General features: G+C 54.3%; 3 protein-coding genes across 6 annotated transcripts; 2 read left to right on the top strand and 1 right to left on the bottom strand.

Moving 5' to 3' along the window:
- The first annotated feature begins 39 nt into the window (after positions 1-39).
- YPEL3 (yippee like 3) lies at positions 40-3,693 on the top strand. 3 transcript variants are annotated; one of them, XM_063100247.1, is made up of 6 exons: positions 40-121; positions 789-971; positions 1,074-1,117; positions 1,329-1,437; positions 1,992-2,043; positions 3,223-3,312. In XM_063100247.1, exons 2-5 carry the CDS (start codon positions 855-857, stop codon positions 2,019-2,021), a joined length of 300 nt encoding a protein of 99 aa, XP_062956317.1. In that variant the 5' UTR covers positions 40-121; positions 789-854; the 3' UTR covers positions 2,022-2,043; positions 3,223-3,312. The 3 variants fall into 3 exon arrangements, with proteins under 3 accessions (XP_062956317.1, XP_062956316.1, XP_062956315.1); XM_063100246.1 differs by lacking the exon at positions 1,992-2,043 and having other exon boundaries at positions 3,223-3,693; XM_063100245.1 differs by lacking the exons at positions 40-121; positions 1,992-2,043 and having other exon boundaries at positions 741-971; positions 3,223-3,693.
- A 1,107-nt stretch (positions 3,694-4,800) lies between these two features.
- On the top strand, positions 4,801-8,736 carry TBX6 (T-box transcription factor 6). The gene is made up of 8 exons (XM_063100908.1): positions 4,801-4,918; positions 5,000-5,234; positions 6,193-6,460; positions 6,567-6,713; positions 6,789-6,859; positions 8,018-8,091; positions 8,170-8,353; positions 8,451-8,736. Exons 1-8 carry the CDS (start codon positions 4,801-4,803, stop codon positions 8,662-8,664), a joined length of 1,311 nt encoding a protein of 436 aa, XP_062956978.1. The 3' UTR covers positions 8,665-8,736.
- Positions 8,737-9,491: 755 nt separating this feature from the next.
- PPP4C (protein phosphatase 4 catalytic subunit) lies at positions 9,492-18,046 on the bottom strand. 2 transcript variants are annotated; one of them, XM_063099787.1, is made up of 9 exons: positions 17,958-18,046; positions 17,570-17,732; positions 13,015-13,066; positions 12,297-12,347; positions 12,002-12,103; positions 11,257-11,430; positions 11,034-11,160; positions 10,005-10,194; positions 9,492-9,922 (listed from the first exon to the last, which is right to left on the bottom strand). In XM_063099787.1, the coding sequence occupies exons 2-9, from the start codon at positions 17,665-17,667 to the stop codon at positions 9,793-9,795; spliced, it is 924 nt and encodes a 307-aa protein (XP_062955857.1). In that variant the 5' UTR covers positions 17,668-17,732; positions 17,958-18,046; the 3' UTR covers positions 9,492-9,792. The 2 variants fall into 2 exon arrangements, with proteins under 2 accessions (XP_062955857.1, XP_062955858.1); XM_063099788.1 differs by lacking the exon at positions 12,297-12,347.
- Positions 18,047-19,316: the final 1,270 nt, after the last annotated feature.

Raw genomic sequence — 19,316 nt, 5'->3', positions numbered from 1 at the left:
GGTCTCGGTGTAAACAAGTCGAGGCGGCTGCGAACCCGGGCCGGGGGGGACGGCGCCCACCAGGAGCGCCCCCCACTCCCAGGCCAGGCCACCCCGGCGGACCGGGTCCCCGCGCGCCCAGGTGAGGTGAGGCCCGCACCGTCAAGGCTGCGCGTCGCCCCGCGTCCCCGCCCCGTCAGTGAAGACTGTCCCCTTCCCCCGGCGCCCGCCCCCCGTCCCCGCGCCCCAGGTGAGCCTCGGGGTCTCAGGTAAGGCTCCGCGATGCAGGTAAGACCTCCTCGTTGTAGATGAGGCCTCAGCGCCCCCAGGTAAGAGCCCCTCCCCTCCTAGGGGACCCTCCATCTCCAGCGAGGCCTCCTGCCTCCTCCAGGTGGGGGACCCTCTCCCCAGGTGAACTCCCTGTACCGCAGATGAAGCCCCATCCGCAGTCCAAATGAGCTCCTAATGACCAGCCAATTCCTAACCCCCCATGCTCCACCGAAACTGGGAACTGACAGCCTCTCCACTCTAAAGCCCCTTCCTCCAGCTCCAACTGCCAGGTCAGCAGGGCTGAGGCCGGAAGCAGGTGGCTGACTCACTTTGGGCTCCTCCTAGCCTCAGTTTCCCTGTAGATGCAACCTGAGGCCTCCTCACTGAGTCAAAACTGAGACGACTCTGGTCCCTGGAGAGGCTGCTGGCTCTGAGGAAAGGAGAGAGCAGCCAAATGTGATAGAGTCCCCCTGGCTCTGGGCATTGCCTGCATGTGTGTGACCTGGGTTCTGACAGCCCATCTGCTCCTTCCTCGGCAGGCACTGGGCTCCCTCTGCTCCCCGTGGGCCGCTCCCCGCGTGGGGCCACTGCCCCTGGTCCCCGCCATGGTGCGGATTTCAAAGCCCAAGACATTTCAGGCCTACTTGGATGATTGTCACCGGAGGTATAGCTGTGCCCACTGCCGCGCTCACCTGGCCAACCACGACGACCTCATCTCCAAGGTAACCAGACCACAGTGGGGCTGGAATGGGAGGCTAGAGGAGCTGTCTGGCAGCTCTGCACCAGTAGCCCTGACCCCCTCCTTTCCGCTTCCCACCCTTTAGTCCTTCCAGGGCAGTCAGGGGCGTGCCTACCTCTTCAACTCTGTGTGAGTATTCGGCCTCCCTCCTTTCCTTCCCTAACCTCTGTTGGGACCTGGGACCCCTGGCATTATGCTGAGACTATCAGAGTCCCCTGGTTCAGACAGGAAGCTGTGGTTACCCTTTTCTTGAATGCTAAGGACAGACATAGTGGACACAAGATTGAGGGGGGCTCTGTGATGGCGGACCCCTCCCTGAGACTGCCCCATGTCCCCACAGGGTGAATGTGGGCTGCGGGCCAGCCGAGGAGCGGGTGCTGCTGACAGGCCTCCATGCTGTCGCTGACATCCACTGCGAGAATTGCAAGACCACTTTGGGCTGGAAATATGTGAGTCAGTGACCTCTGACCCCAAACTAGCATTCAACCTGACCTCAGATCACCTCCTTCTCACAGGCAGTCATCTGGTGACTTTTCAGAGTGCATAGGCTCAGCTCACCCAAGTCAAACTGTCTTTTCATCCCCTGACCATGTTCTCTTCTCTTGCATCCTGCAGGGCCTTTATTTTTATTTTTATTTTTTTTAAAAAGATGACCGGTAAGGGGATCTTAACCCTTGACTTGGGGTTGTCAGCACCACGCTCAGCCAGTGAGCCAACCGGCCATCCCTATATAGGATCCAAACCCGTGGCCTTGGTGTTATCAGCACCTCACTCTCCCGAGTGAGCCATGGCCAGCCCTCCTGCAGGGCCTTTAGAATTTTTCTCTTAACCCATCCCTTTCCTCACAGGTACTTGAATCCCCATTTTAAAGATGAGGATATAATCAGAGTTACCATTTACTGAATGCTTATGTGCAATGCACATAATGTGCTAAGCACATATTATCTCATTCAATTATACACCAATTCTGTAGGTAAAATTTATTATTATTTGCACTTTACAGAAGACAGGGAGGCCCAGAGATGTTAGGTAACTTGCCAAAGATCACACAACTGGTAAGTAACAGAATAGGGACCAGAATCTTAGTTGGGTTTGTTTGTTTGTTTGTTTGTTTGTTTGTTTTTACTCCAAACCCTCGGCTACCACCTTATACTGTCATTCAGAGGATCAGAGAAGTTGCCCAAGACCCCACAGCAACATGGAGTTTGGGTCCATGGGCCTCCTTTCCCATTGCCCTCATTGCCACTGCTGCTGAGTCTCATTTCCTTATCTGGCAGTGGAGGATAAAGCCACCACCTAGCACCCACGATTGTTACAGGGATCAGAATAGATGTAGCAAAGGAAATGCTCTTGGAAAATTGTGAGGGACGGGATTCCTCAGGCATCACTTGGAGCTATGGTGCCTCTGGGAGGTGGATACCCTAGGCGGAGACAAACAACCCTGAATTGAGTTCACCCCTGGCCCTGCCACAGATTTGCTGTGTGTCTGTGGACAGGTGACTTGGTCTTTCTGGACCTCTGTAAAATAAAGAGATGGCCTAGTCCAGAGGTCAAAAATTCAAGTGTCTGCAAGGCCAGATAGATACCTTGGATTTGTAAAATGGGCAGCATAGATTGGGGGTGGGAGTTGGGGTGGGGAGCAGGCTAGGGCAAACTGGAGTGAGCATGGCCTGCCTATATTTTAGTATCTTAAACTTATTTCTATTAAACTCTCTGCTGTTTCTTTCTTTCTTTTTTTTTTTTCTTAAAGATGACCGGTAAGGGGATCTTAACCCTTGACTTGGTGTTGTCAGCACCACACTCACCCAGTGAGCAAACCGGCCATCCCTATACGGGATCCGAACCCGTGGCCTTGGTGTTATCAGCACCGCACTCTCCCGAGTGAGCCACAGGCCGGCCCCAACTCTATGCTGTTTCAACAAAACATATTTGTAGGCCAAAATGGCCCTCAGGCACCAGTTTGCAACCCCTGGATTATGAAATCTTCTAAAAACTTTCATATCCTCTCTGATGGAGCCGTCATTAGTACTTAAAAAGTACCCATGATTCAGAGAGATTTATTTACCCCTGTTAGTGAGAAACAGCTCTGCTCTTTACCAGCTCTGTGTTTGTGGGCAGGTGGCTTGGCTTCTCAGGGCCACAATTTCCTCATATGTAAAAGGGAGCCAATCATATCCACTTTCCAGCCCCTATGCCTCTTGCTCCAGCGTTGACGTCCCCTCTCCTCCTTTCAGGAACAGGCCTTTGAGAGCAGCCAGAAGTACAAAGAGGGGAAGTACATCATTGAACTCAACCACATGATCAAAGACAATGGCTGGGACTGACCACTGCTCCTGACGCATGTGGCTGCAGCCTGGCCTGGCCGCCAGGGGGCGCCACTGGCCCTTCCTCCACCTGAAGGGGGCTCTGGACCCTCAGGGCCCCTGCAGAAGAAGGATCCAGCTCTCCTGTACATATATTTTATTGCATGCACTGTGACCTTGGGGGGAGAGCAGAAGACACCCCCGCACCTCCCTGTGATCTGGCTGGCTTGGATCTCGTTTTTAACCCTTTCCTGTCCCGCCTGCGCTATAGATATGGCCTGTGTGCTGCTCTCTTGGCCCCAGTGCACCGTCAGCCCTGTGAACTTCTCCCCTCCTACCCCACGCGTGTCTGGTCCCTCGTTCTGTAGCAATTGTACATAATAAAATAATGGAGTGGAGACAGCACTAGGCTCACGTGGAATCCGGTTAGGGAGAACTCAGAGGTAGCCCCTAGAGACCTGTTCGTTCTGAGCCCTAGCAGGATGGGGTAGGCACGGCCCGTCCGAGCTGGGTCTCTAGGAACCAGGACTGGTCTCACTGCTGGTGGAGGTTCTCGAGCCCACTCTGGCTTCTTGGGCCTTGACTTCGGCTGATCTGGGTGTTCTCGGTTTCAGCATTCGGCCGCCGCCTGGGGTAGCTCCCCTGGGAGGCAGCATCGCCTCCGGCTTCGCCGCCCGTCTCTTCCGACTACAACTTCCAGCGGCCCCAGCGTGGTCCGTCCGTCTCCTCCGGGCGCGCCTCGGCGCTGGGCCTGCTGGGAAGTGTAGTTCCGAGGGTTCCCCAGCGCGGGACCTTCTGGGAAACCCTGGCGCAAGACTTCAGACTGTCGAGCTGCGCGCGCCCCAAAACTTTGAGACCTGGTTGCGGGTGGAGGCTTTTCAGATGGGAACCAGGGAGGACTCCAGGGTTCGGGTCTCGGCTGCGGACTCCTCGAGGTCCCCAGTACCCCGCGTAATCAGCTCAGGCCGCGTCCCTCCAGTCCTACACTTTCCCTCCAGTTATGCTGCCTCCCTCCGAAGCCTCCCCTCCAACTGAAGGGGAAAAGGGGGGTCACCTGCCAGAGGGTCTGGGGCGCCAGGATCTGCCCCTGGACTTCAGGCTCCGTCCCAGGGTCCAGGCCCCGCCCCCCATAGCTTATCCCTAGCCGGGGCTCCCCCCGTGGGAACGGGGACCAGCTGGCCGGAAGCGCCAAACTGCGTGCCTGTCCGAGCCCCGGGGATCAATCAGGCCGAGGAGTTAATTATGTAATGAGGGGGCAGGGGGTTGGGGCTAATGAAGCCGCCTGGGGGGGAGGGCGGCGGGAGAAGGGGAGGGTACCCAGGTATCCGGTCCCCTCTTGGACCCCTTCGAGGCCCCAGGGGTCTCCACCCCAGCCCAACTCCAGGGCCCCAAAGAGGGGAGGGGCTGTGATCCTGGGTATGGAAGGGGCTGAGCTGTGAGCTATAAAGGGGACATCTCTAGCACCAGGGGACTCTAGGCAGCGGGACCTGAGGCCAGACGGGACAACAAATGTACCATCCACGAGAGTTGTACCCCTCCCTGGGGCCTGGCTACCGCCTGGGGCCCCCCCAGCCCAGGGCAGACTCCAGCTTCACGCCTGCCCTGGCAGAGGGCTACCGCTATCCCGGTGAGCAATGGGACCAGCTCCTGGGTAGGAATTTGTGGGGCTGTGGCCCTTAATGGTTCCTCATTCTTTCCCCATCTCCAGATCTGGATACCTCTAAACTGGATTGCTTCCTTTCCGGGATTGAGGCTGCTCCCCGCACCCTGACTGCGCCCCCACCTCTGCCCCTTCTGCCCTCGTCCCTGGGCACTGAGCCAGCCCCACCACCTCCAGAGGCCCTTCATTCGCTCCCTGGGGTCAGCTTGAGCCTGGAGAACCGGGAGTTGTGGAAGGAGTTCAGCTCTGTGGGAACGGAGATGATCATCACCAAAGCCGGGAGGTGAGGGGCTGGCCAGGTTGTATATCTGGTGGAAGTCTCTGGAGAAGGGCAGAGTTTCTGGGGGTGGAGCTAGGTTTGGGAGTTTCTCCGAGACTAGAGCTCTGCCTAAGTTCAGAATCTGACTATGGCCTGGGGCAGGGGTTACTCTGTGGCTGAAATCAGGAGTCATTCTGTGACGGGGGTCAAGGATCAGTCTGTGGAGTCTGTGGCAGCATTTAGGGGCCAATGTATGGCAAGGGTCATTGGTCAGTCTGGCCAGGGTCAGGAAGACTGGCTGGATTATGGACTACCATGTGGCCCAGATAAGGGTTCAGTCTGTGGCTGGAATCAGGGTTCAGACTATGACTGGGGTCAAGGGCAGCCAGTGACTACCATCAGGGAAATCTGGCCAGGATCAGGGGTCAGTATGTGACTTGAAGAGGAGAGGAGTCAGTATACAACTATGTCTGGGTCACCCTAGAGGCAAAGATGTGGTCAGTGTATGGCCTATGTCAAGGTCTTTATCTAGGACAGGAGCTCAAGACTTAGCCTGGTGAGCCCTCTGTCCCACTGAAGGAAGAGCATAATTTTTCTAAAGCAAATTTGTTTTACAGCTGCAGATTCTGGTGCTGGAGATCAGGTGGGGAGCAGGACGCTCCTGGCAAGATTTCAGGGAGGGAAGCTGTCAACATTGCTTCTGCAAGTAGAGTTTGAGGGACTTGAGTCGGGAGCCCTGGCTGTGCTCCTAGCCTGCTGTGTGACCCTAGTCAGATCACCTAACCTGTCTGTCCTGTTTCCCCATCTGTAAAATGGGCCGAGACAACCTTCCAGCTGTGATTCTACCTTCTGGTTCTAATCTCACCTCCCTTGATGTTTCTCTGCCGGAACTGCGGAGGCTGTTATTGTCCCCACTTGCTGGTGCTGTGCCCAGCCCTGGCCAGTGGGTAGCTCCAGGCCTCTCCCATCCCTCCCCATGCAGGCGCATGTTCCCTGCTTGCCGAGTATCGGTCACCGGCCTGGACCCTGAGGTCCGCTACCTGTTTCTTCTGGATGTGGTGCCAGTGGACGGGGCTCGCTACCGCTGGCAGGGCCGGCGCTGGGAGCCCAGTGGCAAGGCGGAACCCCGCCTGCCTGACCGCGTCTATATTCACCCTGACTCGCCTGCCACTGGTGCCCACTGGATGCGACAGCCTGTGTCCTTCCATCGCGTCAAACTTACCAACAGCACGCTGGACCCCCACGGCCACGTGAGGCCCAGGCGGGGACTCTGGGATAGTGCTTGGGTGTGGTGATGGCTGGGAAGGCAGGGCCGGGGCCCACGGCAGGGAGTCACTCCGGTTTCTCCCCTCTCAGCTGATCTTGCACTCCATGCACAAGTACCAACCCCGCATACACCTGGTGCGGGCCGCCCAGCTTTGCAGCCAACACTGGGGGGGCGTGGCCTCCTTCCGCTTCCCCGAGACCACGTTCATCTCCGTGACAGCCTACCAGAACCCGCGGGTGAGTGACCCTGCTGGAGGGTGTGGTGGCCCTGCCCAGGTCTCAGCAGCTTTGACCTTGTATGTGTGTTCCCAGATCACACAGCTGAAGATTGCAGCCAACCCCTTTGCCAAAGGCTTCCGGGAGAATGGCAGAAACTGTAAGAGGTGGGCATTGTTTGATCATTCACTCATCCATTCAACAAATGTCCATTAATCACTCACTGCATGCCAGGCACTGTGCTAAATGCCAGGAACACAACGGTAAGTAAAAACATTTATTCACTCATTGATTTAACAAATATTTATTCAGTCCCTGCTATGTGCCAAGCCTAGTTCCAGGCATCGGAGACACATCAGTAAACGAAGCAAATGGAAGCCCCTGCTCACATAGAACTGGTATTCTAGTGGGCAGAGTAGACAAGAAAGCAAGAGAAGTAAATAGTGTACATTAGGGATAAGTTCTAAGGAGGAGAGAAACAAATCAGGGAAGAGGGAGAGGAAGGACCAGGGTGAGGTATTAAATAAGCGGCCTGGAAAGGCCTCACTGAGAAGAAGACGTTTGAGAAAACACCTGAAGGCAGTGGGGCAGGGAGCCATGTGGCTATCTGGGGAAAGCATGCCAGGGAGTGGGAACAGCAAGTGCAAAGGCCCTGAGGTGGGACTGTGCCTGCATGCAGCTGGAGTGGAGTGAGCAAGCTGACGGAAAGCCAGATCGTGTTGGGACAGTAAAGGTTTATTGAGTGAGGACTTGGGCATCTATTCTGAATACAGCCCCTCAGAGCTGGGCCCTGCCGTCAAGGAGCTTAGTCTGTCGGAAGAGACAGACATTAACCAAAGGCTCACTCTGTCAAATGTAAAAGCGTAACTGATAAATGTGGTAAGGGGCGTGTGGCACTGTGGGAGGTTAGAATAGACTTCCTTGAGGAAGTTATGCTTAAACTGAGACAAGAAGGATGAGTTAAGCCGGTGAAGAGGGGACAGAAGAGGATTCCAGAGAGGCTGAAAGGCAGCTAGCAGAGATGGGGCAGAGGCGGTGAGCTGGAATCAGAGCTGCCCAGGCCTTGTAGCTTGGCAAGGAGTGTCCATGGATTCTAAATGCAATAGGAAAGCGATAGTGGAAAGCTTACATGGGGAATAAACCCAGCTCTGCCACTTTGTAGTTAATTCTCTGGGCTCCAGTTATTCCATCTGTAAAATGGGTATAATAATGGCACCTTCCTGATAGGGTCCCTGGGAGGGTGAAGTGCCTGCTGACTGGTAAGTATTATTACCATCATCATCACCATCGTCATCACCATCACCATCATCATTACTATTCCCCAGGGAGCGGGACGCCCGTGTGAAGAGGAAACTGCGGGGCCCAGAGCCAGTAGCCACAGAGGCCTACAGGAGTGGAGGTGAGTGTGGTCATGCCAGTGATGGAGCCAGGCCTGAACGCTGTCCTCACTAGCCCACCATCCCTTCTGTCTCTCCAGATGCACCTGGTGGTCCCTGCGACTCCACCCTGGGTGGAGACCTTCGTGAGTCGGATCCAGAGCAAGTCCCAGCCCCCGGGGAAGCTGCCCCTGCCCCAGCTCCTCCATGCAGTGGCCCCAGTGCCGAGGCCTACCTCCTGCATCCTGCAGCTTTCCATGGGGCCTCTGGTCACCTTCCAGCCAGGTGACTAGGACAAGGGCCCAGGGCTGGCCTGCTGTTCCTTATTGGGGGGGGGGGGTCCCTGTCGCCTGTCCTGACACACTGTCTCTCTCTGCTTTAGGAACCCCAGCTTCCCTGAGGCTCCAGACTCTGGGCGCTCAGCCCCCTACTCAACTGCATTCCTAGAGCTGCAGCCTGGGCCAGGGGGCTCAGGGTATCCAGTAGCTCCACCGGCAGCGTCCTTTGCCCCGCACTTCCTCCAAGGGGGCCCCTTCCCGCTACCATACGCTGGGGCTGGTGGTTACCTGGATGTGGGCTCCAAGCCAATGTACTGAGCCATGGCTGGGCCCCTTTGCCTCCCTCCATCTTCCAGGACAAACCTCCACTTCCCTTCCCCCAGCCCTGTAGCCCCCTCACTGCCACTGACCCCATCCCCCACACCAAATGGCTGCCTTAGGCCTGCCCCCTGGCTCCCCGCTTCACACCTTGATTTCACTCCCACCCGCTCTGGCTTCAAAGCTCAGGCTGGGCTGCTGGGAGTCCAGCTGGGGCCAGCTTCCCCTTCCCGGCTCTCACCTCGGTGTGAATGGAGGGAGGCTCTGCCTGGCCAAATGGGGCCACAGACCGGCACCCCCACCTCGAGTGCCTCCTCCTTGGGCCGGGCGAGTTCTGCCCCCCTCACCACTGGTGCAGGCCACACCAGTTTGTTCTCAGGACCAAAGTATTTTTGTTAATAAAACTCAAAAGACATCAGTGCTCAGGAAACTTGGGGCTGATGGTATTTGGCCCTGGGCGGGGCCGGATGAGCAAGTGATGCCTGGGAAACTTAGGCCTGGATCTCGACCTGCTGGTTTCTGGCTGCTTGACCTGATGCACATAAAGTGACCGGCTCTGTGCCTGCTTCCTCTTCAGAAGAATGGGGGATCTAAACCTCATAGCACTAGTTGTGCTGAGAATTAAATAATGCCTATGAGAACTCCATCCTCCACCGGACTGAGGAAGCCTTCAGGGACCTGTCACTGGATGAGGACCTGGAGGCTCTGGGCAAGTTGACTGGCCCCAATAGGATTAGGGCTGAAGCAGTCGAGGCCCTGATGTCCCCACAAGGTCCCAGGCCAGCATCCCTGCTCAGCCCCAACCAAGTCTGACACAAACCCAAAGACTGTTTTCCTTCTTTTATTAGAATTTTTTTTTTTCTCAAAATTTTTATCTAAAAAAAAAAAAGAAAAACAAAAACAAAAAATTACTGGAAACTTCATGGTTCAAATGGGGAGAAAGAGGAGGAGCATGGAGCTAAGGGCTCCAAGTCTCTTCAGAGAAAGTCCTCACCCTCAATGTGCCCTCTAGGTAGGGGGAGAGCAGAGCCAGGGACAGCCCCTCCACGCCCAGCCTCCATCTGGGGAAGAGGGCAGAGTCACAGTGGTCCAAGGGCCAGAGGGGGTGGCGGGGACCAGGACTGAGGGTCACAGGAAGTAGTCAGCCACAGGCTTCTTGGAGGGGATGCCCCGGGTCTCTTGTGGAGCAGCCTCAAAGATGATGAAGTCTTTCTGGAGATGCTCGTCCAGCTCCAGGATGGCTGCCACATTCCCACAGCTGGAAGTGGGGGCGGCAGTGTCAGCAATGGGTCAGCCTAGGTACCTCACCCCACCCTGGCCACTTGGCCCAGCCAGCTCACCGGTAGCAGTAGTTGGGTGCCGACCACACAGTGAGCACGGTCTCATTGAAATGCCACTTGTAACCTTCCATCACCAGCTGGTGGGCACGGCAGATCATGTCAATGTCATTGGCTGCATTGAACTGGGCCACCACATCACTGCCAAATAAGTAGCCGGCCCCACGGGGGCTCACGCCCCAGCCTGTTGTGTCTGAGGAGAAGGTAAGGATGGGGCAAGGACATCCTCAAGGCTCCCCTGGTGCCCACTGCCCCTGGAAAGTAAATATCCTGTCCTCCTCCCCCAGTTAACCAGAGGCCTGTGGGGCAAGAGCATGAGGCCTGGATATGTTCCAGGGGGTTCTAGGGGACAGAATAGCAATATTGGAGCAGAGAAGCTCCACAGGAGAGAGAATGCCCAATGGCTGAGACTGCCTCACAATCAGTGACCTGCAACTTACTGTCTAAACAGGTGCTAATGAGTGAAAGGAGACGCTCACAATAATCACGCCATGGTGACAGCTGTGAGCAAGGGCTGTCCAACTGACCTGAGATGAAAGGTCACCCTGTGCCACAACAGGGCAGTCTGGGAGTGGCAGCAATGGAATGGAGGTCAAGTGTATGTGTGTGACAGCAGGCGCCCTGGACGAGTACTCAGGAGCCGTGGCTTTAAATCTCAACTCTGCTTCATACTAGCGGGAACCCCACAAAACAAGGGGTCCTCAAGGGGCTACCATTCTGGGGGTCTGACCTCTGAAGAAGCTGCTGTCAGGTTCTGAAGCCCCTTCACATCCAGGGAGCCAATGATTCTGTCCTAAGCAGCCCTGAGCCATGACATGCACACTCTAACCCACCATCTGAGCTCAGAATGCCCTCCAGCCATGCCCCCTGCTCCTCCTCGAGGGTTCCAGCCAGCTGGCTGGTGGAGGGTGGAAGCTGGTGAGGATGGCCCTGCGCCAGCTCTTCCCCGAACACCCCCGCCTGCCAGTCCCTTCAGGGCACTTGCTTTCATCAGTCTAAGGGGAGGGCCACCGCCCCTGCCTGCCGCCTCACCTTCAGGGTCGGACCACAGTAGGTCACACATGGGCCCATCGTGAGGCACCTCTTGCTTTCGGTCAATAGTCCGGATCTGGTCCAGGGTCTGGATGGAGGGGGAGAGGCCCCCGTGCACACAGAAGATCTACAGGGGCGAGCATGAGAGCAGGGGACGGAGGCTGAGGCCCAGAGCCTCCCCTGCACCCCCCTCACCCACATGAAGCCCCAGGGGCCAACCTACCTTGCCGTCGATGATGGCTGACAGGCTGAGGTAGTCGAAGATCTCAGTGCAATAGCGCCACACAGTTACTGAGCCGTACTTGCGCAGGCACTCATCATAGAAGCCGTAGACTTGGGTGATCTGGCGGCTCTCGTGGTTGCCCCGGATCAGGGTGATGCGGTCAGGATAGCGAACCTGGCGGGAACCGCCCAGCCAGGCGGGAGTCTAACACTACCTCTCCACCTATCCCCCGCAATCTCCTCACCTCTGCCAGCCCCACGCCATCCTCGTAACCACTGTCCCGCCCAGACGCAGCTCACCTGTTGCCTGAATTAGGTGGCCTCATCCACTTCCCAACCCCAGCCCCTCTTCTGAGGACTGCGACCTGACCCCTGCCCAACATCTACAAACCCAACAGCTCCTCTCTCACCTCCCAGAGACAGGCCCAGTCCTTAGCAAGATGTCTAGGCCCTCTGTCATTTGGCCCCCGATCTCCCACCAATGGATACTATATTCCGTTGTACTCAATGACTTGTCACTTTCTGAATGTAGTGACCCTCGATTCCCTCCCCTAGGACACAGCCTCTGCTAGCCTCATCCTCCCTAAGTCAAGGAAACCATCTCTAGCCACCCGTGCTAAACAGAACCAGCTGGTCCCGCAGCACTGCTCCCAGCAGGGGTGGTGGAGGAGAATGGGGTGGAAAGAATGCAGACAGGCCAAGCCCAAGGTGGCCCAGGCCTGGGCTCCAGAAGTCAAGGTTCCCACCTTAAGTGCCAGTAGCAGGAGGAAGGTTTCGACACTGTAGAAACCACGGTCCACAAAGTCCCCCATGAAGAGGTAGTTGGTCTCAGGGACATCGCCACCCACCTAGCGGGAGGGAAAAAGTGCTTGGTCCTAAATCCACCCCTGTCCAGTTGGGGCCCTTCTTTCATAAAGGACCCCTCTGAGTAGAGGCCTCTTGCCCCCACTTCAGTCGCCAAATTAAAGGCTTCCACCCTCAATTAAAGGGGTCCTCCAGTCATCCTCCAGTTCACATTTCCAGTGTTGGCCCCACACTCACTCTGAACAGCTCCTTGAGGTCATAGAACTGTCCATGGATATCGCCGCACACCTGGGAAGTAGGAAGGCGGGTTGGAACTCACTCCCATGGTGGAAAGCCTTGGTTCTCAGGGCTACACTGCTCCAGCAGAGCCTCATCACTCCTGGCTGCATCTCTACTTCTCAGGGCCAACGTTCTTTTTTTTGGTGGCTGGCCAGCACGGGGATGCGAACCCTTGACCTTGGTGTTATAACACCATGCTCTAACCAACAGAGTAACCAGCCAGCCCTTCTCAGAGCCAACATTATACTCTCCCACCCCAAGTAAGCTTGGTCTGGAATCACTCACCATGCTCCATTGAGTGCCAACTACTGCATGTGCAAGAGCTAGCACTAGGTCTTTCCAGCTAGACCTGTGGCTCCTGGAGCACCTGGCCCCTTCTCTCCCTTCTCTCTTCAAGGCACCCAGGATAAAGTTACTAATACAGAGCCATAGAAATGTGGGTAGAATCACTCACCAAATTAAGAGTGCTTCCACTCTGGGCAAGAGTATCCCCCCAACAAATCAAAAGATCCTTCCCACATTTCCTGTAGTAGGACTCCCTTGAAGATCGGGGAGGGGACAGACACATGGGGCTTTCTATTTCTAGGTCCCTGGGAATGAGAGATGGACTTACTAAGGAGAATGGCCATGTGCCTAAAAGACCAAGCTAGGCTCTGCAGGGACAAAAGGTACTCACTGTGACTGGCGAGTCCACCCTCTGCACGTTGCTCTCCTCTACCAAGATCTCTCTGGAGACAGGAGAAAACCACGGTCACCACAGGCAGGCCAGCCCAGCCCAATTCCTGACCTTTTTGGGGTTAGGGGAGGACACAAGGTGGTCTATGAACCTCCAGGGGGCAGGAGTAAAGTGTGCAGTCTCCCCAGGATGGGCTGACTGTGGCCCTCTACCACTCAACACCCTTCTGTGGACAACAGGACCAAATCCAAGCTCCTATCTCAGCATTCAAACCCTCCCAAGTCGGTTGTGACTTTCTCAGCCTCAACATCCGCCACTCCTGCTCCCTCTCACACAACCAGCACTCACTCTTGGAAGACAGGTCTCCTTATCCTCTCCATCACAGAGACCTCTGTTCCCTTAGAGCGCTCCCTGAGACTGTGCCCTTGGCTGAGCCCTTACATCTCTCTCTACCTCTCCTAACACCCTTCTCCTGAACTGTCCAAAGGCAAGGTGGGTGCTCTGGGCAAGCCAACCATCAGAGGCACCTTCAAAGTGGTGTGCTGGTACTGTACTGCCAATACTTATTTAGGGGCTGTGAGAACTTAATTTTTTTATTTCTCCTTGTGGTGCAGCCACTTCTTCTTGAGTGAGCGTGAGATAAAATCAATCACTTCTTGGCCTTTTGGCTAAGATCAATTGTGATTAAATCACGTTGTCAGTTACACCCAATTTAAGTAGCAATGTATTTCCAAATTCTGCCCCTGACTGATAGTAGCAACAGTGAACCCACATATCACATGCCAGGACTGTATTAAGAGCTCTACGTGATGCTGGCCACCAAGCGACCGTCCTCAAAGGCAGGTACTGATAACTCCAGTGCACAGACGAAGAAACGGAAGCACAGGAGGTTGCTGGCCTGGCCGCTGTCACACGGGTGGGGTTGGAACCAAGGCAGTCAGGCTCCAGACTCTTTTTATCAAGCTGTTCTCATGTGGGAGGGCCACAAGCACCTTTCCGGTCTTCACTCTTCTGCCAGTCTCTTCCCACTAGACTGAGATCCCTGAACTCAGGGCATGAGGATGCACTTATGTACCTCAGGGTGCTCTGTGGGAAAAAGGCAGCACCAGGGAGGCTTGCCTTAGCTTTCTAAGATCAGTCCAAGAGGCCAAAAACAGCTGGGCTCTCCCACCTGTACTGCACCTTGTATCGACCATCCTTCCACACCAACTGCTTATAATGACCTTTCCAATAGACTGGAGGAGGTGTTTTTCATCCTCATCTGACAGATAAAGAAACCGAGGCTTAGAGAAAAGTGGTAGGATCAAGGTCATCAAACTAGAGAGTGGCTGAATGGGAACTCAGAAGCCCAATTCCTGAGAATTCATGCCAGCCCTTTCCACAGACCCTGAGTCAAAATCTGAAACTCGGTAAGGTAACATACAGGGCTCTTGCTCTCTGCAAAACCTCATCTCAGTGCCAGCGTGGCTCCAGTATAGTCTGGAAACAAGGTGCGGGTTCCAACCCCAGCTCTGTCACTTGCAGAATATCACCAGCCTTAACGTGACTGTTAATTGCTCACCTTTACTTCTGCAACTGACAACACTTCAGTAAGTGCCTCCCAGTGTGTCAGGTCCTGTCCCTGAATATGCAGAATCTCACTGTAGCTTCATAAGGATTTCAAAAACTCACTGCCCAGGACCATGCTGCTTATTGATGACAAAGCAGAGATTCATACTGAAGACCACCTGATTCAAAAGCTTGGCTCTTCTAATACGTGAACATTTTTATTTTTATTTTTATTTTTTTATAAAGATGACCAGTAAGGGGATCTTAACCCTTGACTTGGTGATGTCAGCACCACGCTCTCCCAAGTGAGCTAACCGGCCATCCCTATATAGGGGATCACACTCTCCCAAGTGAGCATCACACTCTCCCAAGTGAGCCATGGGCCGGCCCATGAATATTTTTAATAGAAGCAATTTCAGGTCAGATGCTGCAAGCCTCTGTGGTTCCAAGGGTTTGATTTGAGTCTACGTACCCTCTCATAAGCTGAAGCTTTTGACACTACCAGCCTCAGCCTGAGTCTCTAGTGGGTCCCCAGGACGCCATGGCAAGGTGCTAGCATTGTTATCCCTTCAGACTGAGCCTGGGACAACTGAGCCTGGCCAATTCAGCATAGTACCTCTTAGCTCCATCTCAGTTTCAACTGGGCAGGACCCTCCCATCCCTCAGTCCTCCATAGCTCCCTGCTGCTTCTCCCACAGCAAAATCTCAATGTCTCTGCCTGGCTATCAGTGACCATGGACCACAGTCAAAGACCTGGATGCAAAACCAACTTCCCCAGCAACTTAGCTGTGTGATGCTGGGCAAGACATTATCTACTCTGAGGCTCAGTTTCCTCTTCTGTGACATGAGGTAAATACTCATCCCCGTCCTGCCTATTCCACAGGGCTGCTGCAGGAGCAATGAAGACTGAATACATAACTTGTCTGTTATTTATTTATTTAAAAGATGACCGGTAAGGGGATCTTAACCCTTGACTTGGTGTTGTCAGCACCACGCTCTCCGAATTGAGCTAACCGGCCATCCCTATATAGGGATCCGAACCCATGGCCTTGGTGTTATCAGCATCACACTCTCCCGAGCCATGGGCTGGCCCTAACTTGTCTGTTATTCTGAAAACTCCAGCACGCTATCCAAACATTATCTATCGGGCTGGCTCGTGGCTCACTCGGGAGAGTGCGGTGCTGATAACACCAAGGCCACGGGTTCGGATCCAATATAGGGATGGCCGGTACGCTCACTGGCTGAGCATGGTGCTGACAACACCAAGCCAAGGGTTAAGATCCCCTTACCAGTCATCTTTGTAAAAAAAAAAAAAAACAAAAAAACCCCACAAACATTATCTATCATCACCACCACACTGAGCCAGGCCCTGTGGGGGAGATAAGACTTACGGGGGGGGGGGGGGGGGGGAATAGTATCAGGCAACAATTAATTTAAGTTCCTAAAAATGCCAATGAGGACTGAGGGAGAGGAGACAACTAAAAATACCACAGGGCTGGTCTGGTCGGGGAGATTTCCTTGAGATGCCAAAACAGAAGAGCCACAGACAGTCACTTACAAGGGGGCCTAGCCTGTTCATCCAACCCATACAGGCCCTGTCTGGGAGCAGACAGTCTGTCTGTGTGGGGTAGAGCCAGGCAAAGAGCCTGATGGCAATAGAACCCAGCTCTGCCACATCCTCACTGGGTGACCTCAGTCAAGTCACTAAGCCTCTAGTAGTCTTGGCTGCTTCTTCTGTAAAACAGAGCAAATGATGCCAACGTCACAGGATTGCTGAGGGGAGGAAAAGGATATAAGTTTTTTTGCCAATACAGGGCCAGGCTAATAGTGGGTCTACTGTTCAGTACACATAGGGTAACTCTGCTGGTTCTTTTTCCACAATTCTCCAGCTTGGAAGCCACAATCAAACAGTTCCCCCGAGGAAGCAGGTAATTAGTCCCCTCACTGTTGCCCAAACATCTCAGGGCCTCCATTCCTACCCTCATCCTGCATGAAATGTCCTTCCTCACTGGCCCTGTCCCCATCAGCTAGCCAAATTACCTTCATCCTTCAAAGCCCAACTTCTCTGAGAAAGCCCTCTGAGGTTTCAGCCCATACTATCATTGCTCTCTTCCAACACGGTAATAACAATAACACCTGGTGACTGTCGAGCTTTTACATTGTACCAAACACTATGCTAAGTTCATCTCCAGCACCAACTCACTGAATCTTCACAGCCATCTTATTAAATACTATTATCTCCACTTTGCAAATAAAAAAACTGAGTCTCAGACACCTCAAAATCACCAACACAGATAGTAAGTGGCAGAGCTCACATTCAAACCTAGAGCCATCAAATTCCCAAACCTAGACCCTTAACCACTACATCATTCTACTTCCCGTAGAACTCTGAGTTGGGCCTCCCTCCACATCATACTTAATTCTACTCTGGCTTATTTACTACAATTTCTTAGGCTCCCGCACTGAACATGAGAGTGATCCAACTCCACCTTCTTGCATTATGGCCTGCAAAGGGACAGGACACAGAAAACTGGCTTCAGACTCCATTCCTTACTTCCTAGTAACTTTGAACATGAGAGTTCTCACCTGTAAAATGGGTACAATACCACCTACCCTTAAGGGGTCTTGTTGGAATTAGAAGAATTTCATAAAGCACAGGGTCCTTAGCTTTCTTGCCTTGAATCTTTGTCCTTGCTGACACTTCTCTTTACCACCTTCAAGTCTTGTCCCAGACTTCAGCTCCTCCAAGGTGCCTTCTCTGTTCCTCCCAGACAGATGGGCTTGTTTCCCTGAGTTTCCTAAGTACTTTCCGTAACTCTCTTTTACTCCAGTGGAAACATATCATCTAATACTTCGTCCGGGTCTGCTGTTCCTCGAGGGAAGCGGCCCTATTCTGCTCTTCTCTGGGAAGGCTTCCAGCATGTGGCAAACCCAAAGTTCTCAGCTAGGTTTGTCCCAGGCCGGAACCCCAGGGCGGCGGCTTGGCCTCCCTTCCCGCCGGGCTCACCTGGCCTTAGCGCACAGGGCCTTTACTTCGCTCTCCTTGATGAGCTCGCAGCGCCGCAGCTGCTCGATCTGCCGGTCCAGGTCGCTGATCTCCGCCATGGCCCCACCCCCCGGCGCGGGTCAGAGTTGGGGCCGCCGCCCCCTCCGCACCGCACAGGGGTCTCCTGGGAAAATCGAAGATGAGCCCGCGGATCAGAGTGTCCATGCGGGACGCGGGAGTGGCAACTCGATTCTGGGGCTGGCCGGGCCCCCCCGCCCCGCCCCACCTCCCCTCACATCGGCCCCGGGACCCCCAGCGTCCCAAGGCCCCGGCCTCGCCCCGGCTAACTTCCGTCGAACCCCGCGGCCCGCGCTGAGGACGGTGGCCCAGAGGGGTCTCAGACTATTACCGCTCCTGCGACTCCGGCTCCGGCTCTCGGGGTCGCTACCTCCTTCCTTCCCTCCGCTTTGGGCCGCCGCCACAGCCGCTTCTACTTCCGGCCCCGCGCGGAAGCAGAGGGAGGCTAGTTCCGGTGCGCGCCGGTCGTGGCGTCATATACGCCCCGCCCCTTTCGCGCCCCGCCCCGCCCCTGGAGGAACGTTCGCGTCGAGGGCGGCGGGGCTGACGGGAATTGCGGGGTGCTGGTCTAACTGGCGATGTGACGACTGTTGGAGGCCCAGTCCAGCCTCCTCCCATTTCGGTTAGGGAAACAAGCTGAGCTGGGCTAGACCTTGGAACTTCATGTTACGCATCTTTGTTGACCCGTTTTAGTCCGCGTCCCCCACTACCGTCCTTGGGTGATGAAACTGTCTTGTTCACCTTTGCAGCCCCAGCGCTTCGAGTAAGGTCTGGCACAGTGGGCATACATAAATACTTGTTCAAAGGATGAAGGAATACCAGGCCAGATCTCTCCTCACGGCCCCATAGAAATCTATGTCACAGAGGACTCCACAGTTAAGGGGCAAAAAAGAGTCTAACCTTCTACACCACGCCTGTGCCTCAGGCATGAACTTCCCGATTCCAGAATGGTCCCCTCGACACCCCTCAGTTGCTTTCTGTTGACTGAAAGTTTTATTCTTTTTTTAAGAGGACATAACTGGCTCAGAGAGGTTAAATAACTTGTTCATGGTTGCATAGTTAATAATTTGGGATTTGAATCAAGGCTGAAATTAGAACCCAGGAAAGCTGTGTTCTCAGTTCTAGTTTTCTTTTATCTCTTACTCTTTCTGGAACTCAAATTGTCATAAAATTAAGAAGTCCAAAACTCCCCAAACTGGCATTTGAAGTCCTCTGCTTCCCTAGTCTCTTTTGCTGCAGGCAGAAGAAGCTATTTATACTTTTTTTTATTTCTGGGGAGCAGCTGGCCAGTACAGGAATGGAATCCTGGAACTTGGTGTAATCAGCACCACGCTGCAACCAACTGAGATAACCTGCCAGCCCAGAGGAAGCTATTGATCTTCAACCTTTCCGATCTCTGAGGCTTTGCACATGATGCTCTCTTTTGGAAAACCCCTTTTGCTATCTTTTGCTGACACTCAATTCTTACTTGTTTTACTTTAGATTTTGCTTCCCAGAGAGGTGAATGAGGCTAGGCAGAGAAGAGAGGACAAAGTTTGGAAGGGTACTAGGGATGGGTTTGGTTTTGGATGTAGGCAATAGATACAAATGTGCAGAGAGAAGGTAAGGACCAAGTTTTCAAACTTCTAGAAGATCCTCAGTCAGTTCTGAGGATCACTGCAGGAATCCTGTAGGTCCACGGAGATCAGAA

Source organism: Cynocephalus volans, chromosome 6 (assembly GCF_027409185.1).
Source record: "Cynocephalus volans isolate mCynVol1 chromosome 6, mCynVol1.pri, whole genome shotgun sequence".
NCBI lineage: Eukaryota > Metazoa > Chordata > Mammalia > Dermoptera > Cynocephalidae > Cynocephalus > Cynocephalus volans.
This window is presented reverse-complemented; position numbering and strand designations above follow the sequence as displayed.

Excerpts from the sequence above, each read along its gene's own strand:
- YPEL3 (XM_063100245.1), top strand. The coding sequence starts at position 741 with ATGTGTGTGACCTGGGTTCTGACAGCCCATCTGCTCCTTCCTCGGCAG. Across the intron at positions 972-1,073 it reads ACGACGACCTCATCTCCAAG|TCCTTCCAGGGCAGTCAGGG; the intron begins GTAACCAGACCA and ends CCCACCCTTTAG. Across the intron at positions 1,438-3,222 it reads CCACTTTGGGCTGGAAATAT|GAACAGGCCTTTGAGAGCAG; the intron begins GTGAGTCAGTGA and ends TCCTCCTTTCAG.
- PPP4C (XM_063099787.1), bottom strand. The coding sequence starts at position 17,667 with ATGGCGGAGATCAGCGACCTGGACCGGCAGATCGAGCAGCTGCGGCGC. Across the intron at positions 12,348-13,014 it reads GGGTGGACTCGCCAGTCACA|GTGTGCGGCGATATCCATGG; the intron begins GTGAGTACCTTT and ends CCTACTTCCCAG. Across the intron at positions 11,161-11,256 it reads CAGCCATCATCGACGGCAAG|ATCTTCTGTGTGCACGGGGG; the intron begins GTAGGTTGGCCC and ends TCGCCCCTGTAG.
- TBX6 (XM_063100908.1), top strand. The coding sequence starts at position 4,801 with ATGTACCATCCACGAGAGTTGTACCCCTCCCTGGGGCCTGGCTACCGC. Across the intron at positions 6,461-6,566 it reads CGCTGGACCCCCACGGCCAC|CTGATCTTGCACTCCATGCA; the intron begins GTGAGGCCCAGG and ends CTCCCCTCTCAG. Across the intron at positions 8,354-8,450 it reads TCTGGTCACCTTCCAGCCAG|GAACCCCAGCTTCCCTGAGG; the intron begins GTGACTAGGACA and ends TCTCTGCTTTAG.